This window comes from Balaenoptera physalus, assembly GCF_965194825.1.
Source record: "Balaenoptera physalus genome assembly, chromosome: 12".
Taxonomy (NCBI): domain Eukaryota; kingdom Metazoa; phylum Chordata; class Mammalia; order Artiodactyla; family Balaenopteridae; genus Balaenoptera; species Balaenoptera physalus.
Window position 1 is genome coordinate 81,189,665 of NC_138897.1, and position 18,450 is coordinate 81,208,114.

The 18,450-nt window shown below is 38.6% G+C and overlaps 1 protein-coding gene across 6 annotated transcripts in view; it reads right to left on the reverse strand.

Annotated features, from left to right (window-relative positions):
- The window catches only part of HECTD4 (HECT domain E3 ubiquitin protein ligase 4), a 198,932-nt gene that overhangs the window by 91,290 nt on the left and 89,192 nt on the right, over positions 1 to 18,450 (reverse strand). For 3 of the 6 annotated variants that reach the window (XM_082417359.1, XM_082417358.1, XM_082417363.1), the window contains 12 exons: positions 14,954 to 15,186; positions 14,062 to 14,207; positions 13,167 to 13,237; positions 12,158 to 12,263; positions 11,445 to 11,565; positions 10,628 to 10,756; positions 8,515 to 8,639; positions 6,791 to 6,944; positions 6,232 to 6,332; positions 4,451 to 4,649; positions 2,200 to 2,346; positions 964 to 1,068 (listed from right to left, as the gene is read on the reverse strand). In XM_082417359.1, the coding sequence (XP_082273485.1) occupies positions 964 to 1,068; positions 2,200 to 2,346; positions 4,451 to 4,649; positions 6,232 to 6,332; positions 6,791 to 6,944; positions 8,515 to 8,639; positions 10,628 to 10,756; positions 11,445 to 11,565; positions 12,158 to 12,263; positions 13,167 to 13,237; positions 14,062 to 14,207; positions 14,954 to 15,186 (1,637 nt within the window). The remainder of the gene's footprint in view (positions 1 to 963; positions 1,069 to 2,199; positions 2,347 to 4,450; positions 4,650 to 6,231; positions 6,333 to 6,790; positions 6,945 to 8,514; positions 8,640 to 10,627; positions 10,757 to 11,444; positions 11,566 to 12,157; positions 12,264 to 13,166; positions 13,238 to 14,061; positions 14,208 to 14,953; positions 15,187 to 18,450) is intronic. The other 3 variants (XM_082417362.1, XM_082417360.1, XM_082417361.1) reach the window with 3 other exon arrangements.

Sequence of the window (18,450 nt, forward strand, 5' to 3'; positions counted from 1 at the left end):
ATCGTTGCTACGGGACACAGAGACAGCACCCAACACCATGAGTAGATAGATGGCGGCACTGGAATGACCACAGAGTGAAGTCTCAACACAATTCTGGAGAGAGAAGAGTCAGTAAGACTCCATATTAGAAACAGCATAAATCACATGCAAGATTTTTTGGATAGCTTCCTCTCTGCTGTACCTATCCAGGTATAAATCACTATTTCATTTTGTCACCTCCATTCTGTGCTTGAACGAAGATGCTGTCAATGATTACACTGAATTCATTCAATAAATATTTATTGAGTGCCTACTGTGTACCAGCCATTGTTCTAGGTGCCTGAGATAAAGCAGAGAACAAAACAAAGATGCTTGCCCTCATGGAGTTTACATTCTAGCAGATAATCCCACTCCAGAGAGTCTTGGCTTGGTTAAACTTAAGCAACCGCCAAGTCTGAAATACATTTTAATTTATTTAAATAGATTTAATTTATTTAAATAGATTCCTGGGAGGAAAGTAACTGGTACTGTTAAAAGGAGTAGACTAAACCTATATACAGAGTGTAACATGAGCAATTAAGCAGAGACAGATCTAGACTAGCAAGAAGAGCCTTTGGGAACAGAATAAAAATAATCCGATTCTACTACTCTTAAAACCCAGAATCCAAGGGCTCACTTCTACCAGGTGTTCGAGTCTTCTTCACCCTCTGGAAAGATGGTGGAGGCAGACCACCTCTCCAGGCTTTGAAGATGGAGCCCCCCTAGCAAGGGATTCTTTCTGTGGTGCTGTATTGATTTTAGGTCCCAGCTAGTTTTATTCCATAAAACTACTACTTCTATTAGTGGTCTACTACTGCCAAATGGAAGAGATGGATGAAACAGCAGCTCATATTTTGCCTTGTTTCCAAGGCAAATATGATGTATGTAACCAAGGCACACAGGAAAAAGTACACTATGCCCATAGCAGTGGTTAGATTCAAGTACCTGAGCGCGAACTGTGCAAGCAAAGCCCCACATAGCTTTATCAGGAGTGTTATGTTCACGGCCACTTCTCATTTCAAAGGAGAAGGTGACTGTATCTCCTTCCACCTTAAAATTTAAGGGGGGAAAATGCACTTTAAAAACAAGACACACAATTTTCAAGAGAGCAATGAATTTCAGAGATTTACTTTCAGAAGGACCACAGCAACATTTCACTTCTTTTCTCACTCGCTTTTTGATTCAAATTCTATCCCCTCTCATCTGGACACCAACCTTTCAGCTGCCTCTCCCGACCAGGTAGCTTTGGGAATGAGGCATCTGTGAAATGGCCACGATTGCCCAATAGCAGGGTCAGAGTAAAGATCAAATCTTGAACGTAATTTCAATAAATTCCTCAGGTTTCTACACTTTCTGCCCTCCCCCTCCTCCATTTCACCACCTCACTTGTGCCAATAAGGTGGGCAAATAGCCAGTAGCTTGAAGAACACAGAGAGAGTGATGAAAGACCTTGCTCTGTATTGTTGAATCAATACCATGAGTAAGAAACAAAATGCAGGAAATCAGAGAACAATTAAAAGTATTGTGCTGATCCAGATTTGGACGCATCTGGACTATACCTCTGGAGGTAACTTGCTGCCTATGGCTGAATTAAAGAGGGTACATAATATATGTGAGAGAAAGGCTCTGGGAGCAGACTCTGGAGAGGTTTTCAGGTTTTAGTGGGCATTTCAGTTCATATTCATATTCTAGGTAGATATGTTATAGTTCAAGGGCCCATATTACAAAGCATGGCTCCAATCTCATCAGTCTGAGAATGGATAGTTATTTTTGCTCCAAAGGCCCCAATTCATTTGAAAACACTGATTCCACATTTTAAAATGGCAATGGCCCTGTGGTTCTAGGACACCCATCATAAGGGAGTCTAGAGAACAAGTGAGCGGGAAGAACTAGCAGTCCTTTCAATGGACAGGGAAAGAAATGCTGTGACAACCTCAGCCCATGGAGTAACCTATGGAACAGACAGATACAAGTTCTGGAGCGGATAGGGGTCTGATGCCTTACGAGTGAAAGGAGGGTCATTCTGAACAAAGTAGTGAGTTTACAGGCCTACCGAGGTAGCCCCACCTCAACAAAAGCCCCCGTGGCAAATGTCTTCTAGAATTAGAGTTAATACTTGGGCCCACGGGGAATGCAAGTTCATTTTCTTTTCTAGGAAGCAAATGTGCCTGGATGCCATACCTTCACCAAGTCTTTCGGCCAACCAGTTCCTAAGACACTACGGCTGCCATATCCCAGTGTGTTGCCTCCATACTCAGCAACCTTCCTACTGTTTGTGTTAGGCCCCGCGTATATCACCAACTTCAAAACAGAAAATATACTGTTAGACTGTAAAAGAAAAACAAAAACAACATCTACAAATAAAAAGGCTGCAAAAAAACGTTCGTTTAAAAATACATTTATAACCAGGCACTGGTGTCATTATAACTAACATTTCCTGATTTTTTTTATTTATTTATTTTTATTTTAGGTACAAGTGATACTTGTTTAGATGCAACCAGCCATTGGTATTTACAGGGCAGCCACAGAGTAGTATCAAGTATTACTACAATTTAATTGGCTTGGGGACCTCACATTAAAATAGTTATACTCAGCTATTATATGTATTTTTAAAAGTAGCTATTTTAATCCTAAGTAATGACATATAGCCCATTAATAACAGGTATAGTTTGCCCCCTTAAATCCTCCCCAAAATTAATAAAGTGAACAAATACAGATGGCAAGATGGTTATATCTAACATAAAAAATAAAAGTAAAAAAAAAAAAATTCAATGAGTAAGGATTTTAAAAAATGCAACAAATTGAAAATAAGCCATATATTCTTAGACTGTTGCTTAATGGTATAAAAAGAAATGACACAAATTTGGGCCAGAAAGGGGGCTGCTTCTTCTTGGGTCAGTTTTCATGTATCAATATTTTTCTTCAATAAAAGCTATTCATTTATATACAATTAACCAACTTTCTAATATGGAAGAAAAAACATTTAGACATCATTTGGCACTCAAATACTTCCACAGGAAGAATAAGGCTCTGGCTTCTGTAAATACCAAATTCTGTCTTGTAATGCACACTCTGACCACCTCTGAGCTCAGTTTGGATCTAAAAGCTGCACTTTTAGCCCTGGATGCTTAATCATTTTGTGATTTCTTACCCTTCTGCACCTTTGGGGGACACCGGCCAGGGACCACTGGAAAAGTAAGAGTTACTTTTATCCATGCAGTAAGCCTCCACATTTAACACTAATGTCTACTGCAGGCGGAGGTTAGCTTACATCAGAAGATGCAAGTTACTGTTTTTTAAAGGAGAAACAAAATGACACCCTCTAAAATGGCAACCTCTTCCATTTCCATTTTAAACAGTCATATTATTTGAATGTAGGAAATGGGGGTAGCTACTGCCAGGAGCTGTGAAGTGGGACAGACTGATGCCAGGAGATATATTTTTTGAAAGGCCCACTAAAGAATTTTCTAAATTCTCTTGCTTCCAGCTAAGGTGAGAGTTTGAGGGGCAAGTCTTAAACCCCTCCAGACATCTGGGAATCTTCACTATCCTAAAAGATAAGGGGAAAGAGGATTCTATAACTTGCCCAATAATGTGTTTCACCATCTCAGTATATACAGTTAAGAAGTTCCCTATTTTTACCCTAAAACTCTCCCTTGATGGGATTTAAGACCATTTGCCCTTACAGTTCACAGAGAAAGACAAGATAGCTAACAATCTACAAAAAAAAATCCTGTGTACATAAAACACTATCAGACAATCCTTCCGTTGTTCTTATATGTTACATATCACAATTTCATTAGCCTTGCCTCATAAGTTCAACACGATGGTTTACAATGCAACAATTAGAGACAGAAGAAAATACTTCAACCCCTAAAATGCTTCCTTTTACTTATAATTGTTCAGCCAGTAGGTTGGAAACTATACTTCCTCAAAATCTATGTGGGCCCTGAGGTAATGGCAAAGAAGAACAAATAATTTAAATAAATATAAACCAGATCCTAGGCACATCTGAAACCCTTCTAAAAAGCCACCTTCTCCCAAAAGATACATGAGAAGCCCCAAGAATTGGGCAGTAAGACCTTTTTAGATGAATGGACACCCACATCTACAGGAATTCCAAGCACAGAGGAAAGGCAAGAATGAAACAGCATGGAAAAGAAAATTTCCTTTGACTTGGATCTACATCTTTGAAAGCTTACAAAAGTCCACTTTCAACACGTCATTAAAACACTGTTCTTAGACCGCAGAGGTGCTGGCTCTGACTCCCCCAGTCACTACCCTTCAAGGCATTATCTTAGGAAGCTCTCCTAAGATATATCTGCAGACAGAAATAAGTCAAGAATGGTGACCAGCAGCAAAGAAAAATAAGAAGCATCTAAGAAATCAGCTTACTAGAGGTGAAACCAATACTAAATCAGTTCTTGCTTACTTTGTCATAGTCATATTGTGAAGAGCATCTGCTATCAAATCTAAGGTATAGGCAGCGAGCTCCGGGGATATGGACAGTTTCTTTAAATTTATAGTTGTCTCTGACGGGATGGACTGTTTCCACAGTCTTCCCAGCAGCCCATGGAGCAGGAATCTTTAAACCAGTGAGAAACCCTGGCTCTTCCTTCTCTTCCAGCATTCTAAAACCAGACAAAGAGAAAGTGATTGAGCTTAACAGCAAGGAAAGGAAAATGTATACACAATAAAATACAAAAGGTTAAGAAATTTTGCTTTAATTTTCCACAACATACAGTATGACAACACTGTAACCAGAAACATTTTTAACATTCCTATATCTAAAGTTCTTTTTTCTTTGTTAGACAATATATTTGCATTTCCCCCCCTTTTTTCAAGGGGGAATCCCAATTCATATCCAGGAGAAGATCTTGCCAACTCTCATTTAAAATTCCTCGGGGGGGTGGGGGGAAGATACTGTAAAGGACCTTTAAGATTGGCCACTTTCCAAATCCCACAGGAAGTGTCCTGTAAAGTTTCCTTTTGTTTATATCTAAATGTCAATTGTTGAAAAACCCATGAGTCTGCATGACTACTTTTACTACAATTTTTACTAAAGTGCCTTCAAAGGTCCTCTTCTCTACTGTATTTGAACTCTCAAGGACTTCACAGCCCAAGGCTGTGGAATACAAACTCCTGTACCCTAAACTTAGCTGTTGTGGAATTCTCTTACTCCCTTTCAGCTCTGCGCTATCCAATGTGGGGGCTACTTAGTCAAATGTGGCCATTTAAGTTGAATCTAAATGAAACACAGTGTAAAATTCAGTTTCTTGTTCACATTGGCCACACAGCAAGTGCTCAGTAACAGCATGTGACCGTGGCCAACAGCACCGAACAACAAAGATACAAATTTTCATCACCGCACAAAGCTCAACTGGACAGCACGCTGCTCTAGAGAAACCCGGAAGTCCTTCCTTTCTGATCAATATTTTTAAAGACGGCTTTAGTGAGATGTAATTGACATATAATAAATGGCATATATTTAAAGTGTACAATTTGGTGAGTTTGGCCATATGTATACACCTGTGAAGTTTCCTCCGTCCTCTTGGTAATCCAGGTGATCACTTCTTTGCTTTCTTGCACTAGAAATTACTTTGTATTTTCTAGAGTTTTATATAAATAGAATCATACAGTTTATACTTCTTAGGTGGCTCTGGCTTCTTTCACTGAGCATAAGTATTCTAAGACTCATCTGTGTTGTTGAAAATATCAGTAGTTCATTCCTTTTTATTGCTGAGTAGCATTCCATTGTATGGATATACCACAGTGTGTTACCCTTTTACTTGTTGATGGACATTTGAGTTGTTTCTTGTTTTGGCCTATTCTAACTAAAGCTGTTAATGAACCTTCACAAAGAATCTATGCTTTCTTTTCTTTTGTGTACATACCTAGAAGTGCAATAGCTGGGTCATATGGTAGATGTATGTTTACTTTTTAAAAAACTGTCAAACTGTTTGTCAAAGTCAAACATCTCCATTATTTGTATATGAGAACTTTTCAATTTTGGACTCATCTCTTGATCTGTGGGGAAATTTGTTCTAACCTGTTCCTATAATCTCCAAAGCAATTCTATAGTTATCTGTAAAATTTTGCCCCTGAAGTCTCTTTCTTTTCCCAGTTAGAAAAATCATTGCTGTAAAAGGAGTACTAGGCTTTCACCAGAAGAAAACGTGGCAGAGGTTCCTGCAAGGAAGCAGCTTCCCTTACCTCTCATCGGGGAACAGCCTGCCCTTCTGGTCTGATGCACCACATGGGGAACGGCCCACCTCAGCAAAAACCGGACACTGGGTTTTGAGCAGCAAAGCCGTCTGAAACACAAAATCATCATGTCCTAAAGTGCTTACTTGTCAGTTATTGGGATGGTACTACAGCCAAACTTAGAATTCTCACTTAAATCATCTTTTTACAATCCTAGCCTGCTCTCTTTCACTAAGAAATGCTTTGCTACTTAGACCACTTAATATTGTTTTATTTAACACTGGAATGGAATATATCATTTATATTAGTTACTAATATCCAGCCAGGGCTCAGGAGACTAAATATAATGATAGGATCTCAGTTGCATCGTAGACAGCATTTTTACAGCTGACCGGCAATTAATATTTGTTAAAAGATTGCAGTAAGTAATTTAGTCAAACAAATTAAATGTTTTCCTTTAGTATTTCAGCTTATTTTTATGACACAATGTTTTTCTTCATTCCATCTTTATTTCGCTTTATTTCCTGCTCCTGAAGAGCAGTTCACTTTGGCACGCCTAGGATCATACCTGACTGGTATAAAGTACCAGCTGCACTAGCTGAGGCATCAGGGCATCGGCCATGGTCAGAGTCTGTAAATTTGGATGCATCAGGGAGGTCAGTAACACAGGAAGAAGGTGACCGAGCATAGTAGCCTTAGTAACTTGTTCCAAGCCTTTTAACCTACAAAAGTTCAAGAAAACACACAGCTTAAGCAGTTCCCAAGCATGCAAAGAAGCTACTATTGTCATTCTTATCTAACAAATTCTCTTAAACTGCACCTCCTTAAACTAGCTACGCACTTACCGTTACAGCAATTCAGTCTACAAATTTCCCACCTACCACAAGGGAGAGGGAGAGAACAGAAATCTAGTAATAGATTTCACCTCCGACCTGTGATTTTGCCCCCCAAAAAGTTTACATGGTGCAGTTCACAGCACCTTCGAAGCACTTTATAAATGGATTCTAAAATGCAAACAGCTACTCTAGTTACCACCTGCCAAGTCTCCTTGCCTCTGGGGCTGCAGGTCACAGTGCTGCACTGAGTCCCTGATAAGGAGCCAGTGAATGGCTACAACACTGACTCAGCTGCCCAGAGCAGCGATACCCACTTCTGGCCTAGAGAAACTGGTTCATGTTGGGGACAGAAGCAGGCAGATTTTTAATCTGCCTTTAAAATCACGTTCTTTCCACCCCCCCACCCCGGTTTTACTGATATATAACTGACATCACTGTATAAATTTAAGATGTACAATTAATGATTTGATATATGTGTATATTATGAAATGATCACCTAAAATCACACTCTTAATATCCCAATCCTCTGCTAGAAGAATTAAGGTATATGACTCACCCGAAGAAACATGTGCGTTATGTAAATTCTCTAAAACTGCTTAGGGTACTGGGGCTGGAACCGGAAACAACCCCCACGTCTCCCCGGCTCTCAGACTGTACTTCCTCCCCAGGGCAGATCTGCACCACGTGCCAGCAGTGAACCTTACACGTCCTAACAAGCCCCAGTGCAACACCTTTCTGGATTATATTGTTCTCAGTTCCAACCTTCCCACCTACTCTCTGGGAGTGGGCGAGAAACAGGGACATGGGACAGACAGGGTTACTGGAGGAAAAACACACTGCATGATTGTTTCAGATCAGCATCTCAACACTGAAATCATCAATAAACACAGGATGTAACTCATCTTTGACAACAAACCACAGCAGAAATTTTAATGGGGAGTACGGAGAAAGAGCTTTAGTACTAGGAAAGAGAAGTTTACCCTCTACATATATTACTCCTGTATTTGGAGAAATAAAATTACAGTAAAATCTTGAGATATCACATCAGTGTCATCTTTTGCATAGCAGTTAATTATCTGTATCACTAAGTCACTTCCACCTCCCTGAAGTACTTACCATAAGGGAACTAAGTGCACATAGTGCTGAGTTAGATAATTAAAGGAAAGGCCAATTTGGGAGTGATGATGGTAGAAGACCCAAGTGACAAAGACGATGGTGTCCACCACACCTTGCTACCCTTAGATCATGACTGTCAGCCCAGTCCCACCTAAAAGCACCATTAATTGAAAGTTCAACTGTGTTTGGCTTTGAAACACTTGCCATTTCAACCTATTCTCACAAAGATCCCTCTATATTAAATGAACACTTGACGTTCTCTTCTAAAAGATTTCGCTTTCATAAGCAAATTCTTCTTCCTGAATGGCAGCAGGTCACAGTTCACAACCCATTTCCTCACCTCTGCTCCCGGTCAGCTATGTCACTATTTATGAGGGCAGTTGTGACCTGCTGTAGCATTTCCAACACTTCATCACATCCAGTCAGGATTTGGGTGGCAAGAGCCAAAATACTGACCTTTAGCTCCTAGGTAGAAAATATCATAAAATTATTTTTAAGCTTTGTGATGAATATACACTTACAATGACAACATGAAATGATGTATTTAATGATGCATTTCCAAATTAAATAATGAGGTGGCCAGAATAAGCCCAAAGCAGTAAGTTCTGCTAGGATGGCAAGTAACAATTTGAGTTGGGAGGCTAAGGTCTGGAGTGCTGACAGAAATACGCAGTATTTCACGGAGAGCACACCGAGTCCCTAGGAGAAAAGGCATTTCTCCCATCCCCTCCAGCACAAGAGAGCTCCCGGTGGCCAGCCCAGAAAATGTCCAGGTGGAAGACTGCCTTGGGTGGTATGAGGATAGCTAAAGAGAAAAACAGAACAGTAAAAGGCGCATGTATAGGCGGTGAATAAAATGAGACAAAAACACAACATTCTGAAACAGTACAAGTGACCTTTTTACTTAATGATTTAAACCATTACACTTGAAAACAGGCAAGTTAAAAAATTCAACTAAAGTAGCAGGCAGTTACAGGCTATTAAACATTAAAAATAACTATTTGAGAGTTCATGGGAGTACAAATACTAAATAATGTGTTAAGAAACACTAGTTAAGATCATAGAAATGTTTAGTTTACAGTTATTTTCTATTAGGGGAAAAAAAATACAACCAAACTAACCCTTTAGGTGAAATCTGTCTCTTTTATTTTTCCCAGAATTCCTAGACAAGCCAGCCTACTCTGCCTTTACCAAGAGTATTTCCTTCCATGGGTTAATTAAGAATTTATAACATTTAGCCTTTCAAATAAAAAACATTGGTTTTCATTGTTGGAATTTTCTGGAGTCTTTTTGGGGTATTATTTAGATATTTTTATCATTAAGAGAAAAGGAATTCTGAACTGACTAGACAAGAAGAATCATGGCTTAAGTCATACTAATCCTATCAGCCTTCACCTACTGACTACATGCCAGCAGCAGCACATCCAGCTACTGCACAGGCCTCAGTTCTAATCCTCACTGCAGCCTCACAAGGGAGATGTTATGGCCCCTTTTTACTGATTAGGAAACTAAGGCAAGATAAGTTAATAAATAGTGTCAGCAATCTAAATGATTAATTCAGGTGTTTCTGCCTGTTTAAAAATTGATTACATAATGAGATAAACCCATAAATATGAACTAGCAGATATATGAAATCTCTTATTTATATAGTATACATGAATAAAAGGGGTAAGAAAAGGGCAAACTATAGTGGCTTTTATCTTTAACTATGGCTTCCTTAGTTAATTTTTCAGTGTGTTTTAGTCAACATTTTAAGGAAGAATCAAGTTATTGATTTCTCTAATTCTCCCACAAAGATAAAATTCTGAAGAGCAATGCAAACAACAGCCTCAAGCATCTGTCAAAATTATAACAACCACGGCTATAAAAAAAGAATCTGTGGATTGCTATAAATTGCCATGTGGGAACAAATTATTGAGTTTACACAGACGCTAATGTAAAAATAATTACCGAAAATGGAATGAACTATAGGTTCAGAAATTATTCAACATAAGGATTGTGAGAAAATTATCACCTTTTTAAATTATTTGAATCAAGAGAACATAATAAACCAGCCAAAATGTCAAAACTGTTTAAAATGTTATGCTCCCTGATTTATCTATACATATATACATATACATACAGATATATATATTTATATATAAAACTTTCAGGTACGTATGAGATCACTTGTAAGTGCCATATTTTATAGTTCTTAAAAAGAGATGAAAATAAACAAAGGCACAAAAAGACTGACAGGAGCACGTGGATCACACATTATGAGAGTGTCACAAGTATGGTAGCCACTGTGCAATGACATAAAAATCTATGAAATGAGCGACCTAATATTACCTCGCACAAAAATATAAGCCACATGGTGAAATCTGACGTCATAATACACAGAAATTTAGCCATTTAAGCTGTGCTTTACGCACTGGGTAGAAAGCATCGTTAGAATAAAGCTTGGTGTTTACCTGTACCTTCAATGTCTCTCCCTGCAAGGAGTTGTCACTGTCATCATTCTCATCAGGTTTAATCAAAACAGTGTTACTGAGAAGGTGGTTCTGAACTGCCATCAGATAGCGCAGGCAGGAGGATGCAGCCTTTAATACAAATAAGGGCATTTAAATGACCTAAACCCTACTGAAAGAAGGGCTCACGTAATCCTCATGTTTTTTAAAGATTTCGACAAGGGAAGCAAAAGAGAAAGTACAGAAAACAGACCAAGTTAGTTTCTCAGGTGACTTATTTCCACATGGCTTTTGATACATAATTTGACACATTAACCATAACTTTCTGCCTTCTGCTACATATTTCTCACTAATCACTCCGATACTTGAATTTTTGCCTCTTAATAATTAATTCTTCCTACCACTCTTCCCCTCACATGCATCTCCATGAGAGAAGACTCTACCCAAACCCTTAAAAGAATCTTTTATTTCTTATCAGTCTCTGTAAAACACTTATGGTTTAGAAAACAATGCTAAATTAAAAAGTAATAGAAGGGAAATCCCCAGTATTTTAAACACAGTGAAAACATCCAAATTCAGTCTAACAATTTATTGCATCAAGACATTTAAGCAGGAGGAATAAAGTCTTTGGAGAAAGTCCTTGAAGTGGATTTGTCTAGTTCTACATTTCTAAGACAAGCACAGTCATTCATTGACTTTCATCAATTAAGTCTGTCCTTGCAAAGTATAAGTATGTGTGTACACACACACTTCAATACAGTAAAATGAAAACAGGGAAACTTGATATAATTTTGCTTTCATTAAACACATTTTTACTTACAGGCACAGTTGAAAGGAGTTTTTGAAAATCATCTTTAGAGACAGTTTGGCACTTGGTGATTAAGATACACGATTCTCGTACAACAATCTTCAGAATGTAGTGTAAAAGTTCGTCATTTAGTCTTTAAAATGCAGGAAAAATGTAACAATAAGATACTAATGGTTTAATAATAAAAGGATAAAATTTATACAATGGGTACAAGATGACAAATAGAAGATACAAAATTCACTGGTTCTCTAAGTAAATCATCTTACTCAGTAATGATTCTAACAACTAGGTATATTATCTAAATCAAATTTACGGAAACACAATGGTACTTAAGCACCTAGTTCAAGAATTTTATAAATAGCAGAGACACACCTTCTTCCCCTCTCCAGCTCGAACCACACCTTCACCCTCTCTCACAGACCAGCAATTTGATGACACCCTCCACCAAGATTTCTTAAATAAGCTCCACCTGTTATTTCTGCTAAGTACCCTTCTTCCAGGCTCAAGTTATTTTACTCATTAAACTGAAATGTGCTATTATCATTTCTTAGGGCAACTGTGGGATTTATTATCTTTCAACTGATCCACAGTTTAGATTTGACACACCAATTATCATATAAGATATTATAGGAGACTGAAGTTGATCAAACACATTTAACTGTAAATTAATTACTGAGAAAAACACATAGAAAAGGCTAGCAGTGAATAACATAACATAACATCACCTGTAATGATCATCCTCCTCACTGCCAAATCGGTTGTTTTGAAGCTGTTCAGCTAAATTGGTTAGGATCACATCCCGTAGCTGGGAGAGGCCGCTGTTTCTCTCTCCTAACACAGAACAAAGTTCCATAAACTACCTTGATAATTACATTTAGAAAACTGATGTTCTTTTTAAAAAGTTTTTAAACGAGCAGACTGTCGACAATCTAGGGGCACCAGGCCTATGTACTTACACAAACAACAGCAGCAAAAACTACATCACAACCAATCAGACTTTCTTTAACCAGTACATCCTGATTTAGGTGTAGTAACTGTCTTGATATTTCAGGAAGTGTAATTTCTAATTCCTCAAACTAATGTTGCTTATAAATGCAGAGTGTCTTTAACATGGTGAATTTTGTCGTTGTCATTGAGTCTAACTTTAAAAGTTGGATTTTAATGTGTGGGGAAAAAACTGGCTTAGAAATCCCAAGAAATCATTATCTTAAACGTTCATTAAACATCTGCAGTCAGGTACATTATGCTACACAGTGGGGATAGAAAGAGGTTTATAAAGCTTGACAATACATAGAACATGGTTTCTGCTTTCAATCTAGTTTAAGTGTTGGCATATGTGCATTTTAAAAATAACACTGAGATCAAGCCTCAGTAATTTTAAGAAAACTGAAATCATATCAAGCATCTTTTCCAACCACAACACTATGAGATTAGAAATCAATTACAGGAAAAAAACTGTAGAAAACACAAACACACGAGGCTAAACAATCCGCTACTAAATAACCAAGAGATCACTGAAGAAATCAAAGAGGAAATCAAAAAATACATAGAAACAAATGACAACAAAAACATGAGGACCCAAAACTTATGCGATGCAGCAAAAGCAGTCCTAAGAGGGAAGTTTATAAAATAATGTTGACTAACAGATATGAAGAAAAAAAATTTTTAATTCAGTCATTTCCTTAGGGACAAAAAAGGATGTTTTTTCAAGGGTAATTAAAGGATAATTCTCACCTTCTGTTAAGACCAGCTTAAGTAAGTTATTGATTTCAGTTTCACCTGGGTACAAGATATTTAAACCAGAGCTGAAATGACAGAAAAGTCGGAAGCTTTTAAACATGTTCTAGAAAATCCAAACTCTAAATATTTAAATTTTTATTAAAAGATGACAGTTTGAGTACAGTTTCACCACTAAGAAAGCAACTGAAACTAAATTCACTGTTGTGATATAGTCCAATGACCTCCCTGATAAACAAGTATCCCTCTCCTTCTCCTATTTGTGAATTACCAAAATGATAACTTATCTGAGGCTAGATGCAGAACTGGTTAAAGAGAATTGAGCTATAAAAAGTCAATGTATGGAAATCCAAAAAAGAGGGGAGATATGTATACGTATAGCTGATTCACTTTGCTGTACAGTAGAAACTAACCCAACATTGTAAAGCAACTATACCCCAATAAAAATTAATTTAAAAAAAAAAGTCAATGTAGTCAAACCAGCTGTATGCAGAATGTGCCAAAAAATCATTTGGGAAGTCAGTGGCAGAGCAAAGACTAGAATCCAGGTCTATCTGCTGCCAAAGCCTGTTTCTTAACCACCTTGCCACACTTTGACCCAAATGAGAAGAACATCCACTTGCAAACCACCAAAATATCTATTTAAAGGGATTTTTTTCTGTGTCTGTTTTAAGATCCGAAAGTGAGATGAGGAGTGTATGTACACGGACAGCTTGAGTCCTCTGGCAGTGGGGTCACAAACTTCTCTCCAGTTAAATTATCCTCTACACGTGAGGTCCCGACTGTGGGATGGGGTAAGAGACATCCAGGCTACCAGTCTGAAGGGAAGGTTACAACGCAGTGCAGGAGAAGCCTTCTGCAGAGAGCACTGAGAAAATCAGGTGCTGATTACCTGATGGCAAGGCAGACTTCCTTCTGAATTTCAGGGCAAATTTGATCTTTTGGTGCCATCAACAACTGCCAAAGAAGCAACCCCGACCGTCGAATGATGTCTCGATTCCTTTCAGTTTGTGGGCTGAAGAAAAATTTAAACACCACCTACAGAAACATAAGGGGTATATCTGAAAATGCTAATTCTACTGGGGATAAAATTATCCCTATGAAGAAAGAACACGCTAGTTATTCTTTTTTTTTTCCACGCTAGTTATTCTTATGAATAAATACCCAAGTGGATTTTTAACCACAATCGCTTCTATTGTGTAATGGTATAATTATAGTAAATACTTTACATATATTAATTGCAATGAGCTATCAATACATATAGCAATACTCCATTAACTGCAGTGCTATGAATATGATGATAATTCTAATTACAGGATTAGAATGTGGTAAGATGCAAAACAGGAATGTTATTACATTTTTCTTCTGGTAGAAATTAGCTGACTGGGCTTCCCTGGTGGCACAGTGGATAAGAATCCGCCTGCCAATGCAGGAGACACAGGTTCGATCCCTGGTCTGGGAAGATCCCACATGCTGTGGAGCGACTAAGCCCGTGCGCCACAGCTACTGAGCCTGCGCTCTAGAGCCTGCGAGCCATAACTACTGAAGCCCACGTGCCACAGCTACTGAAGTCCGTGTGCCTAGAGCCCGTGCACCGCAATGAAGAGAAGCCCCCGCTCGCCACAACTAGAGAAAGCCCGCGTGCAGCAACTAAGACCCAACGCAGACAAAAATAAATAAATTTATAAATTTATAAAAAAAAAAAAAGAAAGAAATTAGCTGACTGAAGCCAAGGTTTGTGTTTCTTTTTCTCTATTTTATTTATCTCAAAACAGTGTATTTACCTGAAAGACAACGAGAATGCAGCGTATGATACAGGTGTCTCCATTAACCATGGCCTTCTCCATAATGTCACAAATACTGCTAAGATGGTGTGCTTCAATTGGATGCTGCTTGCCCAAGACACTTGTGATTGGAAGATTGGGGTTGGTAGCAAGAAGATTGAGTTGGTGTATGCACATCGCACCAACGTGGTGCAATAATTGGTTTATAACCTCATTCGTGGTTATAGCCTCTTCTAGAAGATGAAAAGGAAAGTTAGTGAGGAAAGACATCTCTGGGTGGCCACCAAGGAACATACCTCTGACTTGCAAAAGGTGCATGCCCACCAGAAGAGACTATCTTGGCTCCAATCTCTCCCACTACTGCTGGAGAACCTTTTTCCCTGCCACAGAATGCTGGGGTGAAAACACTTGGGAATTTCCATTTTTTTAAAGAGCATAAGTAGCTACCACTTCTTCAGTCCTTTCTATATGCTAGACAATGGGCTGAATGCTTTACATGCTTTACCTTACAATATCATTATCAACTTAGACTATTTTAGCCCTGTTTTGAAGAGGAGTGACTCAAGAATTAGAGAGGTTCAGTAACTTGCCCTAGGTCACACAGCTACTAAATGGTAGAGCTGGGATTTGAATTCAGGCCATCTCAGCTCAGATCCCATGGTGGTAACTATTCTAGAAAAATCTCTTCATCTTCTATGGCTCCTCTCTGGTAAAACCCACCACCCTCGCCAGCCGAGAAATATCTCCTCCCACGGTACCTCAAACATTTTGATCTCATTTAGTCACCACAGCCTAGACAGACATCAGTTCAACTTTGGTTAAAGAGAACTGACAAGCATCCTCTTATATAATAATAAATGCCTCATGATAGTTACAGACATTCAGGGAATGGAGGTGAAAATAATCTAAACAGGCAAAGTACAGGAAAAAAAGATTGCTTTTTTCCCTAAACCAGCTGAAATGAACTGCATAAAAGAAACAAGAAAGTAGGTAACCTTGGAGAGTCAGGCTTGGATGGGGTAACCTTAGAGCTGCAAAAGGATTGTGGGCACCGTTAGCTATGAGGAAAGGACTCAAGGAAAACCTATTGGAAGGTAAACCTTGCCAAAACTAAACTTTTCAATTGCATATTAACCCTAAGGCCTGGCTGGGTCCCCCTCTCTTCTGTGCCTTCATGAGTCCTTGATCTTACAACAACAGAATTCAGGTTAGTATTGTTCATCTTCACCAAACACTTTTTGAAAGGTAGCTTTGGGATCTACCCAAATAACTGAGGTCTTTAAATGTCATTCTGAGTTAGATGGGAAGCCAGTGGAGGTGTCTGAGCAGAAGAGTGACAGATCTGACTATGTAGATTGTAAAAGACTCTGGCTGCTGTGTGGAGATAAGCCTAAGCAGGGTGGAGGAGGGCGACTGCAGGGGAAGTAGGAAGACCAGTGAGGGGGCTACTATGATAATCCGGGTGAAGATGATGGCCTAGACTAGAGTTGTAGCAGCAGAGATAGAGGGAAATGGTTAGACTTGGAATACATCTTGAAGATGGGAGCTGACAGGATTTGCTGATGTCCATTTGGATGTGGGGTATTAGAGAAAGAAAGTCAAAGATAACCGTAATTTTTTGGTCTGAGCATATGAAAGAATAGTGATCCACATACTGGAATATGGAGGACTCGGTAGGTATAGATTTGTAGGGGGGAGATACAGGGAGTTTGTTTTTGACATGTTAAGTTGAAGATGTTAGATATCCAAGTGGAGACGAATACATAGATTGGAGTTGAGGCAAGAGGCTTGGAGATAATAATTAGGGAGTCACAATATATAAATTTCTTCTTTTTTGCTGTTTTACAAGATACAATTTACACATACCATGAAGTTCACCCATTCTAAGTGCACAAAACAATGTTTTTTAGTAAATTTATACAAATACCAAAATCAAGAGTGAAAGCAGAGAAATTACTACTGACATTATAAAAATTAAACTAATTATAATACTAGGAGCAACTTTATGCCAACAAATAAGAAAACTTAGATAAAATGCACAAATTTCTAGAAAGACACAACTACCAAGATGAACACAAGAAGAAACAGAAAATCTAATAGATAATTCCAAAGTCTCAAAGTATCACCTCCTCCAAAATATAAATTACTGTGGTAATTAACATATGTCTCTGATGTTTTTCCTTCCAGGAGGTGGAGCTTAATTCCCCTTCCCATGAGTGTGGGCTTAATGTCTTGCTTCTAACAAACTGAATATGGAAGGGGAAGAAGCTTTCTTCACTCTGCAGTGAAGAAAGCTGGCATTTAAACCAAGTGATCAATTTTAATTTCATTAGTAATAGGTCATGTTGCTATCATGTACCCTGTGATATGATGTAATGAGAAAAGCACTTCACCTCTGTGGTATTCTTCCCCCAAATCTATAACCCCAGTTTTAAAGGAGAAAACAACAGATGACCCCAAACTGAGGGAAATTCTACAAAATATCTGACCAGTGTTCCTTAAAAGTGTCTTCTTCTATTCTTCAGATAGAATAAATCTATCCATCTATATCCAAGTTTGCTGATTATTTCTCCCACCATCTCAAATCTGCTATAGAGCTACTCCAGTGATTTTTTCTCTTCAGTCATTGAACTTTTCAAATCCAGAATTTCCAACTGGTTCTTCGTCTTTTTTTTCTTCTTTAAATAAATTCTGTGTTGAAATTCTCTGTTTAATCATGGTCATCATACTTTTCTTTAATCTTTTAAACATGGTTTCCTTTAGTTCTTTGAATTTATTTCTAAAGGTTGCTTTGAAGTCTTCATCTGCTAAGTCTAATATCTGAGTTTTGCCTGCAGTGTTTAGCTACTGATTTCTCCACTCACTTTGTTTTCTTAAATTCTTATTTCTATTTTCGTTTTTACTTTCTTTCATTTGTCTATTTTTATTATTCTCATTTTTATTTTTAAGCCTGCCTTCCTAGTGGTTACCTCGTCTGAGTCAGAGGTTGTGCTCAAACACCCTGAGCCAGTAATACTTCCACCCTGATGGAGCCACGTTTTCTGGGGGAAGCACATCAAAGTTTAGGCAGTTTTAAACTATTCCATGGTTTTCACCTTCTGTGGGCCCTCTCAAATCTCTGCATGTGTATGCAGGCTCATTTTCAGCCAGGCTTGTGTGAACAGCTTGGGCCTTCTCTGGCTTCTTCTATGCAGATGTTTGGGGAGCTTACGAAGGCCCTTTGTAGCTTTCTCACTACCCACATCTCACTAGTAAATTTCTGGCTAGTTTGCTGGTTCGATGCTTGCCCTAACCAGGACCACAACCTCAGGCTAGCTAAGCCACTGGTTGTCTCTGTTTGTTTGCCACCAAGACCACTGCTGTTACTGACATTGCTGCTGTGTGTGAGTTTTTTTCCATGCTCTGCTCCAAATCAGTCAGCCCCTTCTGGCAGCCAAGCTGCTGGCTTCCGTGATCTGCCCCACCCTGATGGAATTACTGCACTGACGGAGCTTAAG